Below are 22,955 nucleotides of genomic sequence, written 5' to 3'. Positions count from 1 at the left end.
AAGGCATCTGAAATGGGCCAGGAGAAACTCCTGAGTGTACCATACTGAATAAATTTGCAACCCACAGATCCACTGAAACCTGACAGATGGCCATTCCTTCTGAATCCTCAAACACTCACTGTCCACTAGGGAGGATCCTGAGCCTGAAGATCCCTCCTTGCCAAGGTCCAGGACTTGCATTCCTTCCTTGTTTAAATCACCATGAGTTCCAAAATGTATTCTGGCCAGAAAGAACAAAGTGAGCCTTTGGACCTATCCTCTGGCATTCTTGGCACCTTGGATTCCTTCCAGGCCTTAGCCATCTTTCCAAGATAGTCTCTGAACAAAAGCTATTCTTTAAATAACACTTTGTCAAGCTGGACTTGTGTATGGAGGCTGTAGATCAATAATGCAGCCAAATAAGTCTTCTAGCCTCTGCTATGGATGCTATACCACTGAGCAGTGTCTGTACCTACTTTTAAAGGTATTTTGGCTGGCTTTGAACTGTAGTCTGATAGGGCCAGGGGCTGGCATTATGTACAGAGCCACAGACTCTCTCAAAACAGACATCTGCCAATATGCTGTTCCTAGTACAGAGTGGATCATCCACTGTGTCTTCTCGGATATGCTACACCAGTGCTATACAATTGGTAGCCATTATCTTTAGAGGAAAATTAGTTTCTTACCTGATAATTTTCGTTCCTGTAGTACCTAGGATCAGTCCAGACTGCTGGGTTATGCCTCTCCTCCAGCAGATACAGTCAGAGAAAAGTTGAAAAGCACACCCTAGATACACTGGTGTGCCACCTGTGATCCCTCAGTATAATCAATATCAAAGCAGAATGAAACAAAATCATCCACCCACGCTGAATAGCAAACTTTTTTTTTTTTTTTTAAACAACCAATGACTAGATCAAGTAGAGATATTGCTCTGAAACTACAAATAACCTGTCTCCCTACCTGAAAACAGAAAACTTCATATAACTTGCCGGGACATACACAGCAATGCGTATGCTTATACTCTGCAGCGGCAGAAACTATAAAGAGACAAAAGAACCTAAAGAATACGAGCAGACTCTCCAGTAATAACCAGACTTTGGGTGGGCGTCTGGACTGATCCTAGGTACTACAGGAACAAAAATTATCAGGTAAGAAACTAATTTTCCTTTCCCTGTACGTACCAGGATCAGTCCAGATTGCTGGGATGTACCCGAGCCGCCTTAAATGAGGTGGGACCCAGAGAGTCCCGATCGAAGAACACTGCTACCAAAAGAATCCGCCGATGTCTAGCAAATGTGTGTAATGACTTCCAAGTGGCCGCCCTGCAAATTTCCTGGGGCGACACAAACTGACTTTTAGCCCATGATGCCACCTGAGATCGAAGAGAGTGAGCCTTAAGACCATCAGGTACAGGACGTCCGAAACAGATGTATGCGGAAGCAATCACACTTTTCAACCAGCGGGCGAGAGTAGTCTTGGAAGTCTGAAGTCCCTTCTTGGGACCATTCCACAAAACAAATAGATGATCTGACCGTCGGAAATTATTAGTCACCTCCAAGTACCTCAAAAGTGTCCGATGGACATCTAAGTGTCTCAAGTCTCGACCGTGAGAAGAGCGGAAATCCTCCTCAGAGAAGGCAGGTAATTCCACTGCCTGATTGACATGGAAGGCCGAAACCACCTTAGGCAAGAAAGATGGTACTGTGCGTAGGGATACTCTGGACTCAGTGATACGCAAAAACGGCTCCCTGCACGACAATGCCTGAAGTTCCGAAACGCGACGCGCTGAAGAAATAGCCACTATAAATACTGTTTTGAGAGTTAAATCCTTCAAAGTGGCTCTTCTTGATAGGTTCAAATGGTGAAGCGCAGAGGCCACAGAGAACCAAATTCAAGTTCCAGGATGGACAAGGCGCCCTAACTGGAGGACGTAGATTCCGAACCCCGCGTAAGAAATGAGCAACATCCGAGTGACAGGCAAGAGAAGAACCCTTAATCTTGACCCGCAGTCAGCCCAGGGCTGCTACCTGCACACAAAGCGGACTGAAAGCTAGGCCCTTTTTCAAGCCGTCCTGCAAAAACGTGAAAATATGCCCTATGGAGGCCTTCCGTGGGGACAACTTCAATCCACTGCACCAGGAGTCAAAAACCTTCCAAACCCTAGCATAGGCGAGGGACGTCGCGGTCTTGTGCGCTCTAAGAAGAGTGGAAATCACAGCTTCCTGGTAACCCTTCTTTCTCATTTGTCTCCTTTCATAAGCCAAGCCGCGAGACAAAAGCGATACGCTAGATCAAAAAATATTGGACCCTGACGCAGAAGATTCGGGAGATGCCAGAGACGCAAGGGTCCGTCTATCGCGAGGTTGATTAGATCCGCGAACTACGGCCTTCTTGGCCACTCCGGAGCCACTAGAATGACCAGACCCTGGTGGGACTCTATGCGCCTTAGAACCTTTCCCACCAGAGGTCACGGAAGAAACACAAAGGAGGATGTGTGGAGGCCACGAAGTACCAGAGCATCCACCCCTTCTGATCCGTGTTCCCTCCTTCGACTGAAGAAACGAGCCGCTTTGGCGTTTAGCCGAGTCGCCACTAAATCCAAGTGCGGGGTCTCCCAGCGGTGAGCTATGAGTTGCATCGCCTCGGATGACAGTTCCCACTCTCCTGGATCCAGGTGCTGTCGACTGAGAAAATCCGCCTGAACATTGTCCACGCCTGCGATGTGAGAAGCCATGATGCAGGTCAAGTAGCGTTCCGCCCAGGCCATCAATAGACTCGCTTCGGCGGCCACCGGACAACTTCTCGTGTCCCCTTGCCTGTTTATATACGCCACGGTTGTCGCATTGTCTGATAGGATTCTTACCACCTCGCGGTTCACTAACGGAAGAAATTGACGCAAGGCCAGACGAACCGCCCTGGTCTCCAACCGATTGATCGACCATGTGGCCTGTCGAGGGGACCATCGTCCCTGCACTGCTCTGGACTGACATACCACCCCTCCAGCCAGTCAGACTGGCATCTGTCGTAACAATGATCCAAGGTGGAGGTTCCAAGTCCACCCCTTGAAGGAGATGGTCCGGTATCAACCACCAACTGAGACTGGACCGTGCATGGTCCGGTAATGGCAAGAGCATGCGTTAGTCCTCTGACTTGGGATGCCAGCGAGAAAGTAGTGCTCCCTGCAAAGGGCTCATATGAGCAAAAGCCCAAGGGACCATTTTCAGAGTAGAAGCCATATGCCCAAGTACCTGCAAATAATCCCAGGCCGTAGGCAAGGGTAGCTCCAATAGGCACCGCACTTGAGTCATTAAATTTGACCATCCGCTGGCGGGGAAGGAAAAAACTTTGCCCGCCAAAGTATCGAACCGGGCACCCAGAAATTCCAGTTGCTGAGTTGGGACTAGATGGCTCTTCGCGAAGTTGATCAGCTGATCCAACACTGACCGAACCGCTAACTTTCAAAGATCCTCTGACTTTGCCCGTATGAGCCAACTGTCCAGATAGGGATGCACTAATACTCCCTGTCGGCGAAGCGAAGCCACAACTACCACCAACACCTTGGTGAAAATTCTGGGAGCCGTCACCAAACCGAACGGCAGGGCGCAAAACTGGTCCCCCAGAACCATAAACCTCAGAAATCTCTGATGATGCTCCTGGATTCCAATGTGGAGATACACCTCAGTTAGATCTAAAGAGGCCAAATACTCTCCCTTGTGGACGGCCGCAATGACCGACCTCAGTGTCTCCATCTGAAAATGCGGAATGCGCAAGGTTCTGTTGTCCTGTTTTCAGGTCCAGGATTGGTCTGAACGTTCCTTCCTTCTTTGGAACCACGAAGTAAATTGAATACCGTCCGGTCCGACGCTCGGCAGGCGGAACTGGAACCACAGCTCCCAGCGCCCGTAATCGAGACAACGTCTGTGCAATTACCTGCTGCTTTGCCGGAGGACTGCAGGGTGACACAAGGAACAGATCTCAGAGCAGACGAGCAAAATCCAAAACGTAACCGTGACTTATAACGTCTGAGCTTCGATGTCCAGAATTTTTGAAGACCTGTATCAGGTGTATCCCATGGAACAGGAGCAATCCCACCTCCCCTTTCCAGCTCTTTCAGGTTTGGCATGGGGGCAAGATAAGTTCAGAGGGGAAAGGAATTTGTAGGAGAAGATGATTTCTAGTTCAGAGGATTCTTTAGAGGAATTTGATACAATTCCTCAAGGGGATACTGAAGAAGTGGAAGATGGGAGAGATGGTACTCTATGCTGTGCCTCTTGCATAAGGCAGGGCTCACCTCTTTAATTTCCCTGTCCTTGTATACATTTAAATGTGGCGGATGATAAAATGGAAGGGCCTCCTGGCTCCTCAAAAGGCCCTATTATGGTCTACAATTAAAAAAAAACAAAAAACCTTCCAAGTCCTTCCCACATCATAAGTCTGTGAAGAATCTGTTTAATCTAGAGTGGGTTGCTCCAGAAGCAAATTTTAAGGGAGGTTGTTCTTGGAGACATTAGATCCCTTGATACCTCAAGGGAAAACAACAGTCCCAGGCTAAGCTCGCCGGCAGCATATAACTGCTGAGGACCGCCACTCGAATGCTGAGAGCAGATATCTCAAAAATTCGTTTGAGGAGCACTTCCAGTTTTCGGTCCTGAAGATCTTTCAAAGCTGCCACCCCAGCGATTGGAATGGTAGTCCTCTTCGTGACCACTGAGATCGATGCGTCCACTTTCGGAACCTTCAGCAGTTCCAACATATCTTCTGGCAACAGACAGAGCTTGTCTATCGCCCTGCCGACCCCGAGGCCCGCCTCCAGAAAGTCCCACTCTGGGATTATAAGCTGCTTCATCAGCTCATGCAGGGGAAAAGTCACAGGCGGACCCCGAAAGCCTGCCAAAACCGGGTCCACCGTGTTCGGGCTCGAATCTGCCACCGTGGATGCAATGCCCAGCTCTGCTAGGACATGAGGAACTAATGGGGCGAGCTCATCACGTTAGAACAAGCGCATCACCTTATAGTCATCCCCCGGGCCCCCATCATCCCCGGCATCGGGAGCCCCTAAGGGGGGCGTGGAGGGGAAGAAAGGGTATCACGACCCTCAGCCGGGTCCAAGCCTTCCAAGGAGCCCTCTAGCATGTGAACCCAGGGCCCAGGAGAATATATCCTGCAGACCCGAATGGCCAGGGAGGCCTATGGCTTCCTGGGCAGCTTCTGAGGAGGGTCTGCCAGTGAACAGATCCCAGGAGCCCCTCTCTTGTGGGCACTGATGGCCAGAAAGGCCTGATGCATGAGCAGAATAAACTCTGGGGAAAATCCGGAGGTCCCCAACGCAGCTCCCATGACCTGGTCCTGATCCTCATCAGAAATCTCACCTGAGGGGCCCCCCCCCCCCCCCCGGCCCTATCGGGGCTTGAAGCGGCAGGATAAAGCTCTTGGGGGGGAGGGGGGGAATCCCCTCCCCCTATCGATGCCTCCTTCGCTGCGCGAAATGCTCCCAAAATGGCTGTCGTTCCCGTGCTAAGAGGGAATGGGTCAGCCTGAGACTCAGACACAGCTGGCAACGGCCCTGTGGAGAAAGATTTGCTGGGAGCCGCCATGGGAGCACTGGAAGATCCTTCTCCTCCGTGGAGCCAGGCGCAGCAAAGTCCTGCCATAGCGCAGCTCGGGAGCCTCTCCCCACACACGAAGTACCGGCTGCTGCATGGCATATTGAGAAAAAGGCAAGATCCGCCAAAAGCACCAAGACACGGTGGAAGGGGGCGGGAGGGTGAACCCCAACAATCTCGTCGCTCAAAGCACGATCCTTCGCACGGGTGGCACCCCCCCTCCCCGTGATGAATCGCTCCTGCAGCACAGAGCCCCTGCTTCTGTCAAAGTTTTCTTTTTTTTTGGTTTTTACTCAAGTATCAGCAGGGAAGGGAACACAAAGGAAAATTGGCTCTTACCTGCTAATTTTCATTCCTGTAGTACCAAGGATCAGTCCAGACCGCTGGGTTGTCTCTCCCTTCCAGCAGAGGGAATCAGAGAAAAAAAACTGAAAAGGCACCCCTCTTAACCTGGTGTGCCTCCTGCGATCCCTCAGTATATATGATATCAAAGCAGAATAACCAATAAAAGAGAACAAATCCCCAAACATAACCAGTGGCAACAATACGCGTGGTAAAATAAACAAATCGTACCGCCGCATAACATATCAATCAAGAAGATTCCTTCCCCTGCCTGTAAAGAACTCTCCCGAGGTAAGAAGAAGGAAGAAAACATACAGAAAAATTGGACTCTCCAAAAAACCCAAGGGTGGGCATCTGGACTGATTCTTGGTACTACAGGAACGAAAATTAGCAGGTAAGAACCAATTTTCCTTTCCCTGTACGTACCAGGACCAGTCCAGACCGCTGGGATGTACCAGAGCTGCCCCAATTGGGGTGGGATCTGAAGAGTCCCACACGAAGAACACTGCTGCCAAAACAGTCGACCTCCGGATCCCGGACGTCTACACGATAATATTTCGCAAAGTATGCAAGGATTTCCAAGTGGCTGCTCTACAAATCTCCTGCGGCGAGACCGACTGCCTCTCTGCCCAAAAGGCCGCTTGAGACCTGGTAGAGTGCGCTTTCAAGCCTTCTGGTATGGCACGCCCTGCGCAAAGATAAGTGGAGGAAATGGCCTCCTTCAATCACCTAGCAACCGTAGCTTTGGATGCCTTGTGTCCCCGTCTAGGACTAGTCAATAAGACAAACAAATGATCCGATAATAGAAAAGCATTGGTGACCTCTAGATAGCGAAAGAGAACCCTGCGCACATCCAACTTGTGCAGATCCTTATCCGTCACAGAAGTTTGATCCAAATTCGGGAAGGCCGGTAACTCTACCGTCTGACATGAAAAGCCGATACCACCTTGGGCAAGAAGGAGGGAACGGTCCGCAGCGAAACTCTAGAATCCGAAATACGAAGATACGGATCCTGACACGACAAAGCTTGAAGTTCTGAAATTCGCCGTGGAGGTAATGGCTACCAAAAAAAAACAAACAGTCTTGAGTGTCAAATCCTTCAACGTAGCCCGCCGGAGGGGCTCAAAAGGAAGACCACATAAGCCCTTGAGAACTAAATTCAAGCTCCAGGCAGGACAAATTTGTCATACCGGCGGGCGCAAATGCTTGGCCCCCTTCAAAAAACGGGACACATCTGGATGAGCTGCCAGTGAAAAGCCATAAATCTTGCCCCGCAGGCAACCCAGTGCCACGACCTGCACACGGAAAGAACTGCAAGCTAGACCTTTCTTCAGTCCCTCCTGCAGGAAGGATAGGATGTGTGCCACCGAAGCCAGACGCGGGGGGACGTTCAAACAGCACCAAGAGTCGAAAACTCTCCAAACACGAATATAGGCCAACGACGTGGATGATTTCCGTGCTTGCAAGAGGGTAGAAATAACCGAATCCGAATATCCCCTCTTCCTCAATTGCCTCCTCTTATAAGCCAGGCCGCTAGACAAAAGCGATATGCTTGATTGAAAAATACTGGACCTTGTCGAAGGAGATTCAGAAGGTGGGTGAGACACACTGGACCGATCGCCAACGAGATCAGATCCACAAACCACGGTCTTTGGGGCCACAAGAATGACAGACCCCACGTGGTTCTCTATCCGACGCACGATCTTGCCCACTAGTGGCCAAGGCGGAAACACATACAGCAGTACGCCGCGAGGCCACGGAAGGACGAGAGCATCCACTCCTTCCGACCCGTGGTCTCTCCGAAGACTGAAAAACCAGGGCGTCTCTGCATTTGTCCGAGTTGCCATCAGGTCGAGGTGAGGAACCCCCCAATGACGAGTGATCAGCCGGAAAGCTGTGGACAATTCCCACTTGCTGGGATCTAGATGCTGGCAGCTGAGAAAGTCTGCCTGCACATTGGCCACCCCGGCTATGTGTGAGGCCGCCAACCGGACCAGATGTTGCTCTGCCCATGTCATGAGCCTTTCAGCCTCCCAGGCCACTGACCGGCTCCTGGTTCCCCCTTGGCGGTTGATGTAGGCTACCGTCGTCACGTTGTCTGACAAGACTCGCACCGCACACTGAGCTACCAGAGGGAGAAAAACACATAACACCAGGCGTACCGCCCTGGTTTCCAATCGATTGATTGACCACGTCGCCTGATAACTTGTCCCAACGACCCTGAGCGGATTGTGACTGGCAAACTGCTCCCCAACCAGTGAGGCTGGCATCCGTCGTGACTATTACCCACTGCAGCTCCTCCAGGTCCATCCCCTGTAACAAGTGGGCCTGAATCAACCACCAATCGAGACTGGACCTGGCTGGTTCCATCAGTGGCAAAGGCAGGCGAAACTCCTCCGATTTCGGATCCCACCGAGAAAGCAATGCGCATTGTAATGGTCTCGTATGCGCCCACGCCCAGGGAACCACTTCCAGAGTAGACGCCATGGAACCAAGTACCTGCAAATAATCCCATACTATGGGCAGGGGGTAAGGACATGAGCCGACGGATCTGCGCCACTAACTTGAGCCTCCTCTCCCGAGTGAGGAAGACCTTGCCTACCGAGGTGTCGAAGCGTGCTCCCAGGAAGTTGAGAACCTGAGATGTTACCAACTGGCTCTTGGCAAAGTTGACCACCCAACCAAGGGACTGGAGCTGGAGTAGAACCTTGCTCACTGCTTCCTGACAGAGGCTCTCCAATTTGGCCCGGATGAGCAATCGTCCAGGTATGGGTGAACCAAGATCCCCTCCCGCCAGAGGGCCGTTGCTACGACTACCATTACCTTGTTGAAGACCAGAGGAGCTGTCGCTAAGCCGAACAGAAGAGCTTGGAACTGATAATGCTCCCCCAGGACCATGAACCGGAGAAACTGCTGATGGTGCTTGCGTATCCCGATTTAAAGATACGCCTCGGTCAGATCCAAAGAGGCCAAATATTCTCCTGAGTGGACAGCTGCAATGACCGACCGTAGAGTCTCCATGCAAAATCGGGGAACCCGAAGTGCTCGGTTGACACCTTGAGATCCAATATTGGCCGGAAGGACCCCTCCTTCTTCGGGACTACGAAATAGATGGAGTACCTGCCGGCCCTGCGCTCTTCTGGAGGGACTGGATCAATAGCCCCCAGGGATTTCAAGTGACTCAGGGTTTGCCCGACTACCTCTTGCTTGATCAGAGAGCCAGCGGGAGAAATCAGAAAAAGATCCCTTAACAGGCGGGCAAAATCCATCTTGTAACTGTGGGCGATGATATTGAGGACCCACTGGTCTGACGTGATCCTGACCCACTCCTCAAGAAACAGGGAGACGCGACCTCCCACCACTGGAACCGGGGAGAGGGTCGGAACACCTTCATTGGGACTGCTTACCTCCGGTGGCCCCTTGAGAGCCTCCCTCCCGAAATGGCCTCCGACAACGAACGGAAGTAGGCCAAGACTGAGCTCTCAGTCTGTTGTAGGGCGGGAAAAGCGGGCGGCCACGACTGCCGAAATCTGCGCTGTCCTCGGAAACGGTAACGCGCTGCCCCAAAGGGTCTTGAAGACTTAGGCTTGTCTTCTGGCAATTTATATACCTTATTCTCCCCAAGAGACTTAATAAGGGCGTCAGGTTCCTCCCCAAACAACAATTTTCCCTTAAAAGGAAGATTACCCAACTGAGTTTTGGAAGAAACGTCCGCAGACCAGTTCCGGAGCCAGAGAAGCCGTCTAGCCGAAACTGCAGTGGCTATGTTGCGTGAAGATGCCCGCAACAGATCATATAATGTACCCCCTCTGTAAGCTGCCGCGGACTCCATACTATTCGCCTGATCTGCTTCCTCTGGCGGCAACACCTGTGATGGGAGCATTTGCTGGAACCACCTGAGGGTTGCTCGCTGCATGAGGCTACTGCAGACCGCTGCTCTAACAGAGCGCTGACACCTCAAAAATGCATTTGAGGAGGACTTCTAGCCACCTATCCGTAACAGGAATGGTGGTCCGCTTGGTGACCACAGTAACCGACGCGTCCACCTTGGGAATCCTGAGGATAACCAAGGCTTCCTCGGGTAAAGGGTAGAGTTTGTCCATCGCCCGTCCCAACCGCAGGGTCGCGTCCAGAGATTCCCACTCTTGAGTGACCAACTGCTTAAGCATTGGGTGGAAAGGAAAAGTTTGGGGCAGGGCACGCAGCCCCAAGAGTACTGGTTTCCCCTTAACTGGCTCCGAACTGGGGACTGGTGCCCCCACTTCCAGTTCCTCCAGGACATAGGGAATCAAGGGATCCAACTCCTCCTGGCGAAACAGCCGAGAAACCTGGGGGTTGTCCCCCTCTACTGGAGTGGACTCATCAACACCCCCATCTAGGTTTTGGAGGACAGGATCCAGAAAAGATCCCCAAGGGAGCAGGATCCAGAGCCCCCCCAGGGGCCGAAAGAGCATCCAGAGATGTGTCCTGCCGTGCAATCTTCGCGGGAGGGGCTGCTCATCCTGCTGATGAGCTTCCACCTCCAAAAAAGCCTTATGCATAAGTAAAATAAATTTTGAAGAAAAAAACTGACTGGCCCTTTAAGGGATCCGATAGGTGAGGAGGAGGAGGAGGAGGAGGAAGGGGGAGGACCGGGCTCCCCGAGGAGGCGGGCCCTGGATTGCGCGGTCAAATGGGACTCAGACTGGGAGTAGAAGTCTGAGAATCCTCTCCCCCAGTCGGCAGGCAGGGCTCCGACAAAATGGCCACCGTTCCCACGCGCCGGCGGACCCGGACGCGATCGCCGTTCAGTTCAGTGGAAGGAAGTGGGCAGTGGAGTGCCTCAGGAATCTGTATTGGGACCCTTACTTTTCAATATATTTATAAATGATCTGGAAAGAAATACGATGAGTGAGGTAATCAAATTTGCAGATGATACAAAATTGTTCAGAGTAGTTTAATCACAGGAGATTGTGATAAATTGCAGGAAGACCTTGTGAAGCTGGAAAATTGGGCATCAAAATGGCAGACGAAATTTAATGTGGATAAGTACAAGGTGATGCATACAGGGAAAAATAACCCATGCTATAGTTACACAATGTTAGGTTCCATATTAGGTCCTACCACCCAAGAAAGAGAGCTAGGCGTCATAGTGGATAACACATTGAAATAGTCTGTTCAGTGTGTTGGGGCAGTCAAAAAAGCTAACAGAATGTTGGGAATTATTAGAAAGGGAATGGTGAATAAAACGGAAAATTTCATAATGCCTCTGTATCGTTCCATGGTGAGACCGCACCTTGAATACTGTGTACAATTCTGGTCGCCGCATTTCAAAAAAAGATAGTTGCGATGGAGAAGGTACAGAGAAGGGCAACCAAAATGATAAAGGGAATGGAACAGCTCCCCTATGAGGAAAGGCTAAAGGGGTTAGGACTTTTAGCTTGGAGAAGAGACAGCTGAGGGGGGATATGATAGAGGTGTTTAAAATCATGAGAGATCTAGAACAGGTAGATGTGAATCTGTTATTTACTCTTTCGGATAGTAGAAAGACTAGGGGGCACTATGAAGTTAGCATGTGGCACATTTAAAACTAATCAGAGAAAGTTCTTTTTCACTTAATGCACAAATAAACTCGAATTTGTTGCCAGGGGATGTGGTTAGTGCAGTTAGTGTAGCTGGGTTTAAAAAAGGATTGGATAAGTTCTTGGAGAAGTCCATTACCTGCTATTAAGTTCACCTAGAGAATAGCCACTGCCATCAGTAATGGTAACATGGAATAGACTTAGTTTTTGGGTACTTGCCAGGTTCTTGTGGCCTGGATTGGCCACTGTTGGAAGCAGGATGCTGGGCTTGATGGACCCTTGGTCTGACCCAGTATGGCATTTTCTTATGTTCTTAGATAGGACAAGAATGCTCCATTTTGAACAGCCATCAACAAAGAGTGAAGAGTTTCTATCTGGAACTGGAAGAGAGCCATCCTTTTCGGGAACCACAAAATAGCATAGTGACCTTGGTCTTGCTGTGCCAAAGATACAGATACTATGATCTTCAGCAACTGAAGATAGATTTGGGTTTTGCAAACCACCTTTCGTTTAGTGGCTGAGCCACAGAGAGAAACCATAAAGGTGTTGGAAAAAGGCAAAACAAAGTTCAGGGCATATCAGAGGAGGATTATCTCCAGACCTCATTGATCCAAAATTATCAGAGTTCACTCCTGGTAAAAATTCTGCAGGCAACCGCCTAGTGGGAGAAGCAAGGAGGAAACTTGCCGCCCTTCAATAACTAGAGACCAGCCAGTTCTTGAAGAGGCAGTGGGTTCCAGCTTAGGGCTTCAAAAATTCTGAAAGGAGGAGGAATGACACCTGTATCTTTTACACCCTGCGAGCCCCAGAAGGAGCAATACCCAGTAAATGTTTCTGATTTATAGCATCTACACTTCCAAGGCTGCCCACAACTCCGACTAGGTTTGTTAAGTGGCTCTTATCCTCAGGGAGCTTTTAAGGCTTGAGGTCCCCTAAATTTTTTTTTTTTTATCAATTGCTCCACATCCTGCCCGAAAAGTACTTTTCCCTTGAATGGAAGCTTGCTCAATTGAGATTTGGACTAAGAATCAGCCGCCCAGCTGTGAAGACAAAGTAGTCTCCTGGAAGCGACAGCCAAAGCCACCAAGCTAGAAGAAATTCTCAGAAGATCATAAAGGGCATCTGCCAAGGTGGCTGATGCCAATTTTATTCTAGCTACCTCCTCACTCTCCTGAAGCTGTTGAATCCAGTGCAAGAGCACATGAACCACAAGACTGCCACAAATCGAAACCTGGACTGCTCAAAGGTAAAAATATGCTTTAAAGAGCTCAATTTTCCAATCCTGCAGATCTCTGAAGGAAGCATTTCCCTCCACAGAAATACGGTGGTGACCAGGTGCACTACTAACAGGCACATTCATGCAGGAATTTGGAACAAATGTTGCAATCATCAGGAGAGAGGGAGTACAACTTAAAAGGAGTCCCAAACAGGAGCCTCTTCCTCAGTCTTCAATCCAGATAGGTGACTACCTGATCAATTAAGGTAGCAATCTTCTCTCTTGAAGAGACAAATAACTGTGTCCTCCATTTAAGTGGGTAGCTGTCCCTCCTCCAGGGATGTACTACTGAGAATATGGTTCCTCCTGGGGGCTCTAATATTCCTTTCAGATGCTTCCCAGGCACTAAAATTTATAAAGAAGCTGCAGCTGCTGCCATGGGAGATACACGCTTCTTGCCAGGTTTCTTGATGGTGCAGAAAGGCTGGTGAAGAAAACAGAAAAATTCAGAGTTAAATTCCTCAAAATCTTGATCCTCAGGAACACAAGGAGCTGGACTTGCTACTGGAAGTAAGGTTGGAGGCAAGTTCGAACCAGAACTGGAGCCGGTAGGCCGCTGCGGAAGGGAAGATGTCAACCATTCCTGCAAAACAAGCTCACCAGCGGTCTCCAGAGGTTCGGTCCCCGATACGAATCAGTCCCAGACAATTTTGTCGTCACAGGAGCCATTGCCACCATCCACACCAACTCGGAGCACTCCCCAAGATCTCCACTGCATGAATGCAGGCAGAGCAGAAAGGTCCCGAGAGTATCGGCACCCAGATGTACCACAATGGTGGCCACATTCTGAACACTCCACTGAAACAATTGCAGCAAAGTATAAGCAACCAAACACCCCTGGTAAGCACAGGCCCCATAGCTGCTGAGACCCCTCCTACCATCAAAGTCAATCCAGAGTGCCAGGGCTCTGCTGTGGCAAGCTGTGCTCAGTGCCTCTCATTCAATTGACCTCTCTCCCCTATTTTTATTTATTTTTTTAATTTGGCATACAGCCTCCAGGCAGCAAAGGGGGAGGAGGAAGATGAGAGGAAACTCACTTAATGCTGGAAGCAGATCACAAAGTTGTTAAGTTCTCCCTGAATTCTTCTATGCCTTTTTTTTTTGGGACATTTCACCCCAACCCGCAAGGCTCAACGAAGGCTCCTCTGGGATTGGGAATTTTAGCAGGCTTGCTCTGCTGGTTTAACCAGAGGCTTGGCCCTCTGACTCCATTGATTCCTTACCAATAAATAATCCTGCTGCACCACTAGGAGCCCCACCATCTGCTGCAGGCAGAAAATACTGGATTTCTCTGGGCTGCACTATCAATAAGTACTGGTGATAATGAAAGAAGAATTTAGTATGCCCTGCCTCCAGGGACAACTCACTGGTATGGATTGATGTGGAACCTAAAAAATTAATTATAAATATGCTCTCTAGACATATTCCTACGATCCGAAAGCGCTACACAGTATGGCACAAGTCCAAAAGCCATGTTACCATGGGTAACCAAAGAATACGGATTTGGTCACCATTTTTCATCAGGTAGGCAAATGACAGTTTCAGAGCAACTTCTGCACAAGTTCTTTAAAATGAAGAATTTGCTGGTTCATATTTCCCACCTGTAACTTCCACATCAAAAAAAAGTTTAAGGATCTTTTAAACCTTACCGACTTCTACTTCTGCTCTTGCTTTTGCTCCTAGTCTTATGTCGATGCCTGGATTTTGACCTTGAACGAGATCTTGCACGACGTTTTCTCTCTCTGCTTCGAGATCGAGACCTCTTTTTGTCACGGCTTCTACTGCGATGACGTCTGCAAAAACAAAAATATTAAATTAAGCAAAAATGTACAATTCATGTGTTCTGAAAATAACCATGAATACATAAGGTACAATTATGTAGTATAAACAGATTATGGTAAGGCAGCTGGAAGTTTTCACTTTAGCTGACATGAGATTCATTCTTAAAGCACTAAAAACTAGCTGCAATTGTTCATCAGCAGGACTGTGAAAAAAATATAAACTGATGAACTAAAAAGAAACACTCAGCTTTGGGTGTTTCATTTTAAATCATTACAAAAAAAATTAAAATCTGGTTTTAAATGTTATTTCTTTTTAAAACTTGGGATGACTAGACAACGAAGGGAATATCTACAGTGAACCATAATTTATCTTGATCTGCTAAAGCCAAGATAATGTCAAAGCAAACTCAAAGCAGAGTGACTACTATTGATATTTAAAGTACTAATTTTGAAAAACTTCATTTTATGCTTCCATTTAGACTGGAAGAAAACGCTTGTATGTACATCTTATAGCATGATGCCAACCTGTCACGGGATCGAGATCGTGAATAACTTCTGCCTCTTGATGATTTTTTCTCTTTCCGTCTATGTCTGTCCTCTCCATTTTCAGATGAGTTCAATCTCTCTCTTCCTTTGTCAGAATAGTCTTTGTCATTATGGTCCTCAGACTTGTGCTTTTTAAAGGATTTGTCTTTTGATTCATGTCTTCTTGCCTGTTTTAAGAAGAAGTTGGCTCTTTCAGGAAAATAGTGCAACAAAAAGAGTTAGTATGGGTATCAAGAGATTAAAATATGTTGTGAAGTAACATTAGTAACCTTAGGAGTAAGGCTCTCATCAATGCTGCTCATGCTTCACAACATCATTTACCCAATGCTGAAGTTGCACGCACTTAAAATTAAAATGTTAGAACACACCCAGATGTCAAATACCACAACACACCAGGAAGCACCTGCTATTTATATAAGGGTAACTGTCCATTCTTATCACCTACAAAAACAGATGAAACTGTGGATTTGAAGATCTTAATGTATAAAAAATACCTCTTACAAAAGGATGACGTGAGTTCTTGTAAGGTGAACCTATGAACGCCAAGTGATCCAATTATAAAAGGTCTAGTGTAGCACTCTTAAAATTGATAAAATATAAATGATAAACTGTGTACTTTAACAGGAGTTCATTATAATTATAGCATACTTTATAATACAAAAGTAGCAACAATGATATACCAATCACAAAGCTACATGAGTCAGATCTCTTTATTTAAAAAAAAGAAAAAATCCATACCACACCAACTGAAAGATTAAAAAAAGGGAGGAAACAGCAAAGTAACCAAATTAAAAACCATACAAAAACAAAAGTCCAGAATATATTATATATAAGCCTGTCTAAATAAAATGGACTTGAGTTTCTCTAAATGTTTTGTAATATCCTTTTCTTTAAATCGATAGGGAATGAATCTGTTTATAAATATTCACTAATTTTTTTTGTCATGCACAGAATGGAAGAAAAGCTATCATGAATCAGGCTACCTAGTGTGCCACTACAATTATACTAACTTTCAATTCATATCCCTGCATATTTTTGAGAGATATATAAATTAGGTATCTATGTCAGGGGGAATTTATCCAGTCTTATGATGTGAATTCAGTCAAAACTAATAATCAGCTCTCCTTAAAATATAAAAAGTTGGAACACAGTACATATGCAATAACTGAAAGAGAGCAATGGGACTATGAAAATAAGCAAGACTGAAGAAACTGACCCCAACAACCTGGATCCACTGTAAACTAAACAAACGATCCATATAAATCTAGCCAGGGAAAATAGCCACCAACCTACCAAACTATGCAAATCTCCATGAAACACCAACTTTGTTTTACTTTAGTTATAGGTGGTAGTTGCTTTTATTTACAAATTTTAACATGTCAAATCTGACAATTTATTCTTTCGTTTGGAAGCTAACAAGATGCAAACACTTTGAAACTGACTCTGTGAAAACAAAATCAATATTTTTGTGCATCTGTGCATGCTCAACACATCCTTCAAGTAAGCTGCTCAAGTATAAAGAGAAACTGATAATCTACTAGGAGGGTACTTAAAAAGTAATCAGCAAAAGCTCATGAAATGCACAATCTTAGAACAAAATTAAAACTACAAGAAAAAAAACTTTCCTAAACATTCATTAAATTGCTGACTTGACTCCAAAAGCTTCCAAAACATACACCTACTAAAAACCTAGAACAATTTATTTTCATAAGGCAAATAGGAGTTTGAATGACTGATAGTTACCTTAAAATGAAGTAGGCTTATAATTTTGCTATCTGAGTCTGCAGCGTCTTCAGTTCAGTCTCTTCGTGCATTAGCACGCTGAGTATGATTTATTATAGAAATGTTATCATGTGATCTAAGCAAAATAGTCAATTTTCACAAAAATCCTCCTAAGTTACACTGTGATAATCACCAAAAATACCAATTTTACTTCCTCATGAAATTTTGAATGATTGCATAAAAATAAAGTGCATTCAGAAACAGAAAAACCGGGAATATTTAAATTCTGCATTTGCAAGGATATGGACCATTGAGCCCCTTATATAGAAAAACACTGGGATACAACTAATCATTTTAAAAAGTTGTTTCAAAGATGTGCCACCACCATGACCAGCTCATTTCTACAGTCCCCAGTGAAATTTCCACCGATCACTGCTTTTAACAGCCTTTAGTATGCAATGGGGAATCTGCAGGACATCTAAAGGGTAAGAAAAAACTCTCTCAAAGAGAAAGGCAAATGGAAAAAATGGTATTAGAAAACATGTTGTGGAGGGAAAAAAAGCCAGCATAAAATGCTTTTTGGCTGGTATTCACCTCAATTTTCTCACTCAAAGGTATTTTTCAATAGTTGCCAATTATATGGTTAAATTGAGAACCTTAAATTATGAGTCAAGATATTTAAATGGGGTTTGTTCTACACTAAAAATTGAAATGTTTTTGAAAGCACTTAGTGATGAACTCAATCAAGCATTCCTATGATACAGTAATTGATTGCTTAGGATTTTGGGTATATCCAGTATGTTTGAGTACTTACCATTTACATTCTTACATAAGTAATTCTATCAGATACTTTAGAAGTGTTTAAAACCCTTAAATTACCTAAACTCTACAAAGAATTAATTACCTCTTTGCTCCTGCTCCGGCTCCTGTGTTTTTTTCCTTCATTATCTAAGGGGATTTAAAAAAAAAAATATATATAAATATATACACACACAAATATATACACAGACACATGCACACGTACACACGCGCACACATTAAATTACATGCATGTAAACTTGTACCATGTATGACGACAGTATAATCCTGTTTATTCAAACCATCCAGGAGCAGCTGAAATGTTTAAATCAGGGCTACCCAAACTTTTAGCCAATATGACCCAAGTTTAGCACTTGAAAATTCCCATGATCCAAAAGAAAACCAAAACAAAGTATCAGTGGGCACAAGTCCCTATCACTCCACTCATCTTCCTTGCATTCCAGCTGATCCCCCCTCCCTAAATGTTCATCCTCACCAGCTGATCTCTCTCAAAATTTACCCCTCCCCTCCAGCTCTTTTCACATCTCCCCAGGTGATCCTCTCATCCCAAGCCCTTCTACTCCCAACTGATCCTTTTTCATTCCCCCCCCCCCCCCCCAATCCCCTCTCCTCTCCCCTACAACCCTTCCTTCACACTCAACTGAGATTTCATCCCTAGCTTTCTACAGTAGTAGGTAATATAGTGCTAGTTACTTTCATGGAACCTTGTCTTACAGAGCTCAATCAAAAAAACTTAAATTAATTTTAACATATTCATTGTTTATTCACAGTTGCTTGAAGAGAACAGATTTTTGGTCCCTCGATACGGACCGTGTTTCGCCACATGGGCTGCATCGGGAGGGGCAGGAGCCCAAAGGATGAGTCGTAAGGCCAATTATGTAGGAGTGATGAATATGTAGAGGAGCCCTGCACAGGAATCAGATGAGCTTATAACAGTTAATGGGGAGTGCAGCAACATCTCCTGAAGATAATTGTTTTCCAGATTAAATGCAAAGTACTGGGGACGCTAAAGTTTGCCTTTGTTTGGAACCCCAGGCCAAAGATTAATGACAAGTGGTGGGAAGAAAGGACAGGAGCAACATTTTCTCTTGGGTAGAATCAGTGGTGGGTGAGAAGAGGAGCAGTGAAGATCCCTACCAGCCCATGCACACTATCTCCTTTCCCCTCATGGCTAGTCATAGACCTGGTGGTATTCTGCAAGCTGCAGAAGCATTAGCAGGTCAGTGCAAGTTTACACGCTCTGTAGTGGCTCCTCTCTTCTCATGTAAGACTTCCTGTTACCACAGAAACTCATAAGGGAAAGGACACTGCAAGCTGTCTCATAGGTCTCATGCTGACTTCCACTAATATTGCTGCTGGCAGAATGAGAAGAATTCAACTATTTGAGGCAATTGTGATCCGAGCTGAAGGTTCTGAGACTCATTTGGGGTCCCAACCCACAGTTTGAGAAGCCCTGGATTAGGTAAAAGACCATATTTTGCCAAAACTGCTAGTACCAAAAACCAAATATAATACACTAATGTAACATATACTAAAAGATGGATCACATGTCTCAAGAAATCTGATTTTTTTTACTTAAGAGATTCAAATTTTTCTACCTGCCACTCATTTCTATACTTCTATTTGATGGATGCATAGATTTCTCTCACTTATTGCTTACGCGTGGACTATTTAAATCATACATGCATCCAAGCAAGCATCATAAAGCACTGGGTTAACCTTGTATTCCTTATCTGGCAACCCAACACAAACTTTTCTGTGCTTAAAACGAATTAATCAGTCACTTGAGATATCACTCTTTAAGCAGTCATTTCACTAAATTTATATAGAAAACTTTTTTTCACTGAAATTATGTTGAACCTTGTTAAAAAATACACTTATCTGCGGGCTGTATATTAATTCCTTAAACAGATACTTGGACCACATTCGCTCAAAAGCTTTCGCATGTGAAGTCTTTAAACTCCCATGCTGTCTTCAACACCCGACACTGCAGCATTTTGGAGAAATACTCCTTCAGGGGTTGCAACTAACTCCTCGTTTTCTTGCATTCCAAGCAGTCTTGTTTTCTGTCTTCCAGCTCGGCTGACTGGAACGCCGTGAAGATTGCCAGGAGGGTGATATCAAAGACGTCTGGATCATCATATATAAAAGATGAGTATAATAAGCTGAGCTGACTGGAATGACAGCTCATTCCAGGTCAATTCAAATCCTGGATGGCTTCCAGCATCAGGAAATAGCAAGAGGCTTTCCGTAATGACACCAGATGGGGGCTCTTCTTTGGTTCCGTCAGAGTCCGTGCCAGTAACTTCCAGTCCTCAGGTTCTGGGAAACAAAGGCCAGCAATTCATCCCTATGGAAAAACCGTAACATGGTCCAATATGGTTCCAAGCCTGGAGGGATTTCCCCAACCTACAATGAGTATGCATCCCCTTCATCGTCCATGGTGTCTGGGTCCCAGTCAGAGATACTCTTGATGAGACAAGGCATGTCTCGAGGCATGCTGATAGGGCTGAGAAAGCGAGGCCTTCCCGGCTGGGGTTCGGTCTGGACAGGGGCAGAAGAGACAGACTACACTTGTACGAAGGCTTGCAGGCCTTGAAAAATTTCTACCCAAGGAAAGGCCACCGAGTCCATACCTAGCCCAGGAGGAAGTGGGATCGGTGCAGCTGAATTGCCCTCTCCAGAGGTGGATGCAGTCCCAGGATTACTCAGATCTAGAGTGCAACCAGATAAGATCGTGGCTGACCCATCTTCTGAATGGGAGGAACTGGGCTTGGAAAAGTTCTGGGAGTTCATCCCTCCCTGGGCCTCCTCACAGTGCTGACACAGGAAGGACTCCAGGTCAGATTGTGCAGCCCTAATATGGCAGGCAGCACAAATGGAGTGTCGCTTGTGCTTCTTTGCTGCTGGAGCCATAATCAGCGATGCATGTAAGTATAAGCTCCTCTAAGCGCGAACAAATGCGCGCAGATGTGCAAGATGTTAGGCGCACAGCGTGTGGGCAGAGCTGAACCGCACCACGAAAACAGATGGTTTATGGGGGGCAATGGCAACGATGCACAAAACCATGCACAAAATGGCGCCACCACGGCCTGCCATGTGGTATGTTCACAGAGCCTGAAGTGGGGCCTAGCCCATCAGGGGGCTGCTCAACCCCCTCGGAAGCCACCTTCCCTTGCCCAGATGGGATTGGGAATGTCATCAGTATGGTGCGCCGAGCAAGGAGACGGAGGAAAGACTTACCGAAGCCCTTCCCCGTCTCTGAATCAGAGGAATCCTCTTCTCGTTTTAACTTACCTGGGCTCAGCACTTACAGGGAAGGGGGACTCTCTTCCAAAGGGATGGGCTCCACCTTAACCAGGGTGGAACCAGACTGCTGGTACTAACCTTTAAAAAGGAGATAGAGCAGCTTTTAAACTAGAACAAAGGGGAAAGCAGACAGTCGCTCAGCAGCGCATGGTTCGGAGAGAGGTATCTTCAAAGGATACTAATGATGCATTAGATTTAGGGCATCCCGACAGTGAGGTTCCAATAATTAGAAAAATAGTCCAAGTGCCTGTAACTAAAAACTCATCTGAGCTAAAAAATTCTAACTTATCCCTATCAATTAAAAAGCAGAATGAAAATACAAAACAAAAAAAAAACTTTGAAATGTTTGTATGCTAATGCCAGAAGTCTAAGAAGTAAGATGGGAGAATTAGAATGTATAGCAGTGAATGATGACAGACTTAATTGGCATCTCAGAGACATAGTGCAAAGAGGATAACCAATGGGACAGTGCTATACCGGGGTACAAATTATATCGCAATGACAGAGAGGAGCACCCGGGACGAGGTGTGGCACTTTATGTCCGGGATGGCATAGAGTCCAACAGGATAAACATCCTGCATGAAACTAAATACAAAATTGAATCTTTATGGGTAGAAATCCCTTGTGTGTCGGGGAAGACTATAGTGATAGGGGTATACTACCGTCCACCTGGTCAGGATGGTGAGACAGACCGTGAAATGCTAAGAGAAATTAGGGAAGCTAACCAAATTGGTAGTGCGGTAATAATGGGAGACTTCAATTACCAGATGCAAAAGAAGAAGCAGCAACCATACACATAGGTAAGTCACACAAAACGCTGGTGCAGGATAAATGTTAAATCACCATTTAGTGATGTACTTTAATAGATTCCAAAATCACAAAGTGAGAATGTTTATATCGGCAACTCCATAGCTTCAAAATCAAACCATGTAAAAGAGGTCCCCCGACACGGACCCGTGTTTCGCCAGGCTGCGTCGGGGGGGACCAGGGTACAGTCAAATCTAAATGTAAAAACAAATCTATATTAGAATGGTGATAATGGTGGCTACATAGTAGAAACTGAAAAAAATTATTGGTCAGGGCCAGTTCAGATAACCTAGCTAGAAATTGAGTGGAAATACGATGGGGGCGTGGCCTCTTTCTTAAACCATTTGTGTCACAAATTCAATCGTATATACGGGACTCAATGCATTTGATTACCATCTTGTCTGAGCTGGTCCCTCCTGATGCACCTTTCTTCCTGGTCACATTAGACGTGGTGTCCCTATATTCCAATATCCCACAGCACGAGGCCCTTCAGGTGATCTTTAATACCCTGGAAAAACGGCCACGCCCCCATCGTATTTCCACTCAATTTCTAGCTAGGTTATCTGAACTGGCCCTGACCAATAATTTTTTTCAGTTTCAGAATTTATTTTATCAACAGATAAAAGGGACAGCCATGGGGGCCACCATGGCCCCCAGTTTGGCCTGTCTGTTCATGGACCAGTTTGAATGTCAGTACATCTACCCTTCCGAGTGGTTTTCTTTTATTTATATGTGGCGTCGATACATAGACGACGTCTTAGTCATCTGGAGGGGCACCGACGTCCAGTTCTTTTGCTTTCTGGACTGGTTAAACTCTTTAAGTTCGCACATTCAGTTCAATTTTAGTATACATCCTAGGTCTATTGCATTTTTGGATACCATGATCACAGCAGAGGCGCAGGGTTTTGTAACTACACTTTACCGCAAGGACACTGACCGCAATACACTTCTACAATATCAGAGCTGCCATCCACGACCCCTGCGGGACAACATCCCGACGGGACAATTTTTACGGCTCCGCCGCTTGTGCTCTACCCGCCCTGAATATTTGACACAAGCCCATATTATGTTTAGTCGCTTCTTGGAGCGCGGCTATCCATACAGGGTGATCAAGAGAGCCTACAAAAGGGCTCTGTACGCCAACCGTGATTGGTTATTCAGTCCAGGGGCCAGCTCTACAGATGAGTCTAACAACTGTATACTTCCTTTC

The 22,955-nt window shown here is 46.3% G+C and overlaps 1 protein-coding gene across 2 annotated transcripts in view; it reads right to left on the bottom strand.

Moving 5' to 3' along the window:
• The window catches only part of RSRC2 (arginine and serine rich coiled-coil 2), a 175,971-nt gene that overhangs the window by 108,770 nt on the left and 44,246 nt on the right, over positions 1-22,955 (bottom strand). For both annotated transcript variants that reach the window (XM_029571462.1, XM_029571461.1), the window contains exons 3-5: positions 17,715-17,758; positions 15,068-15,255; positions 14,411-14,554 (exon numbers count right to left, since the gene is read on the bottom strand). In XM_029571462.1, the coding sequence (XP_029427322.1) occupies positions 14,411-14,554; positions 15,068-15,255; positions 17,715-17,758 (376 nt within the window). The remainder of the gene's footprint in view (positions 1-14,410; positions 14,555-15,067; positions 15,256-17,714; positions 17,759-22,955) is intronic.

The sequence above is a fragment of the Rhinatrema bivittatum genome, chromosome 11, assembly GCF_901001135.1.
Source record: "Rhinatrema bivittatum chromosome 11, aRhiBiv1.1, whole genome shotgun sequence".
In the NCBI taxonomy this organism is placed as follows: Eukaryota; Metazoa; Chordata; class Amphibia; order Gymnophiona; family Rhinatrematidae; genus Rhinatrema; species Rhinatrema bivittatum.
This window is presented reverse-complemented; position numbering and strand designations above follow the sequence as displayed.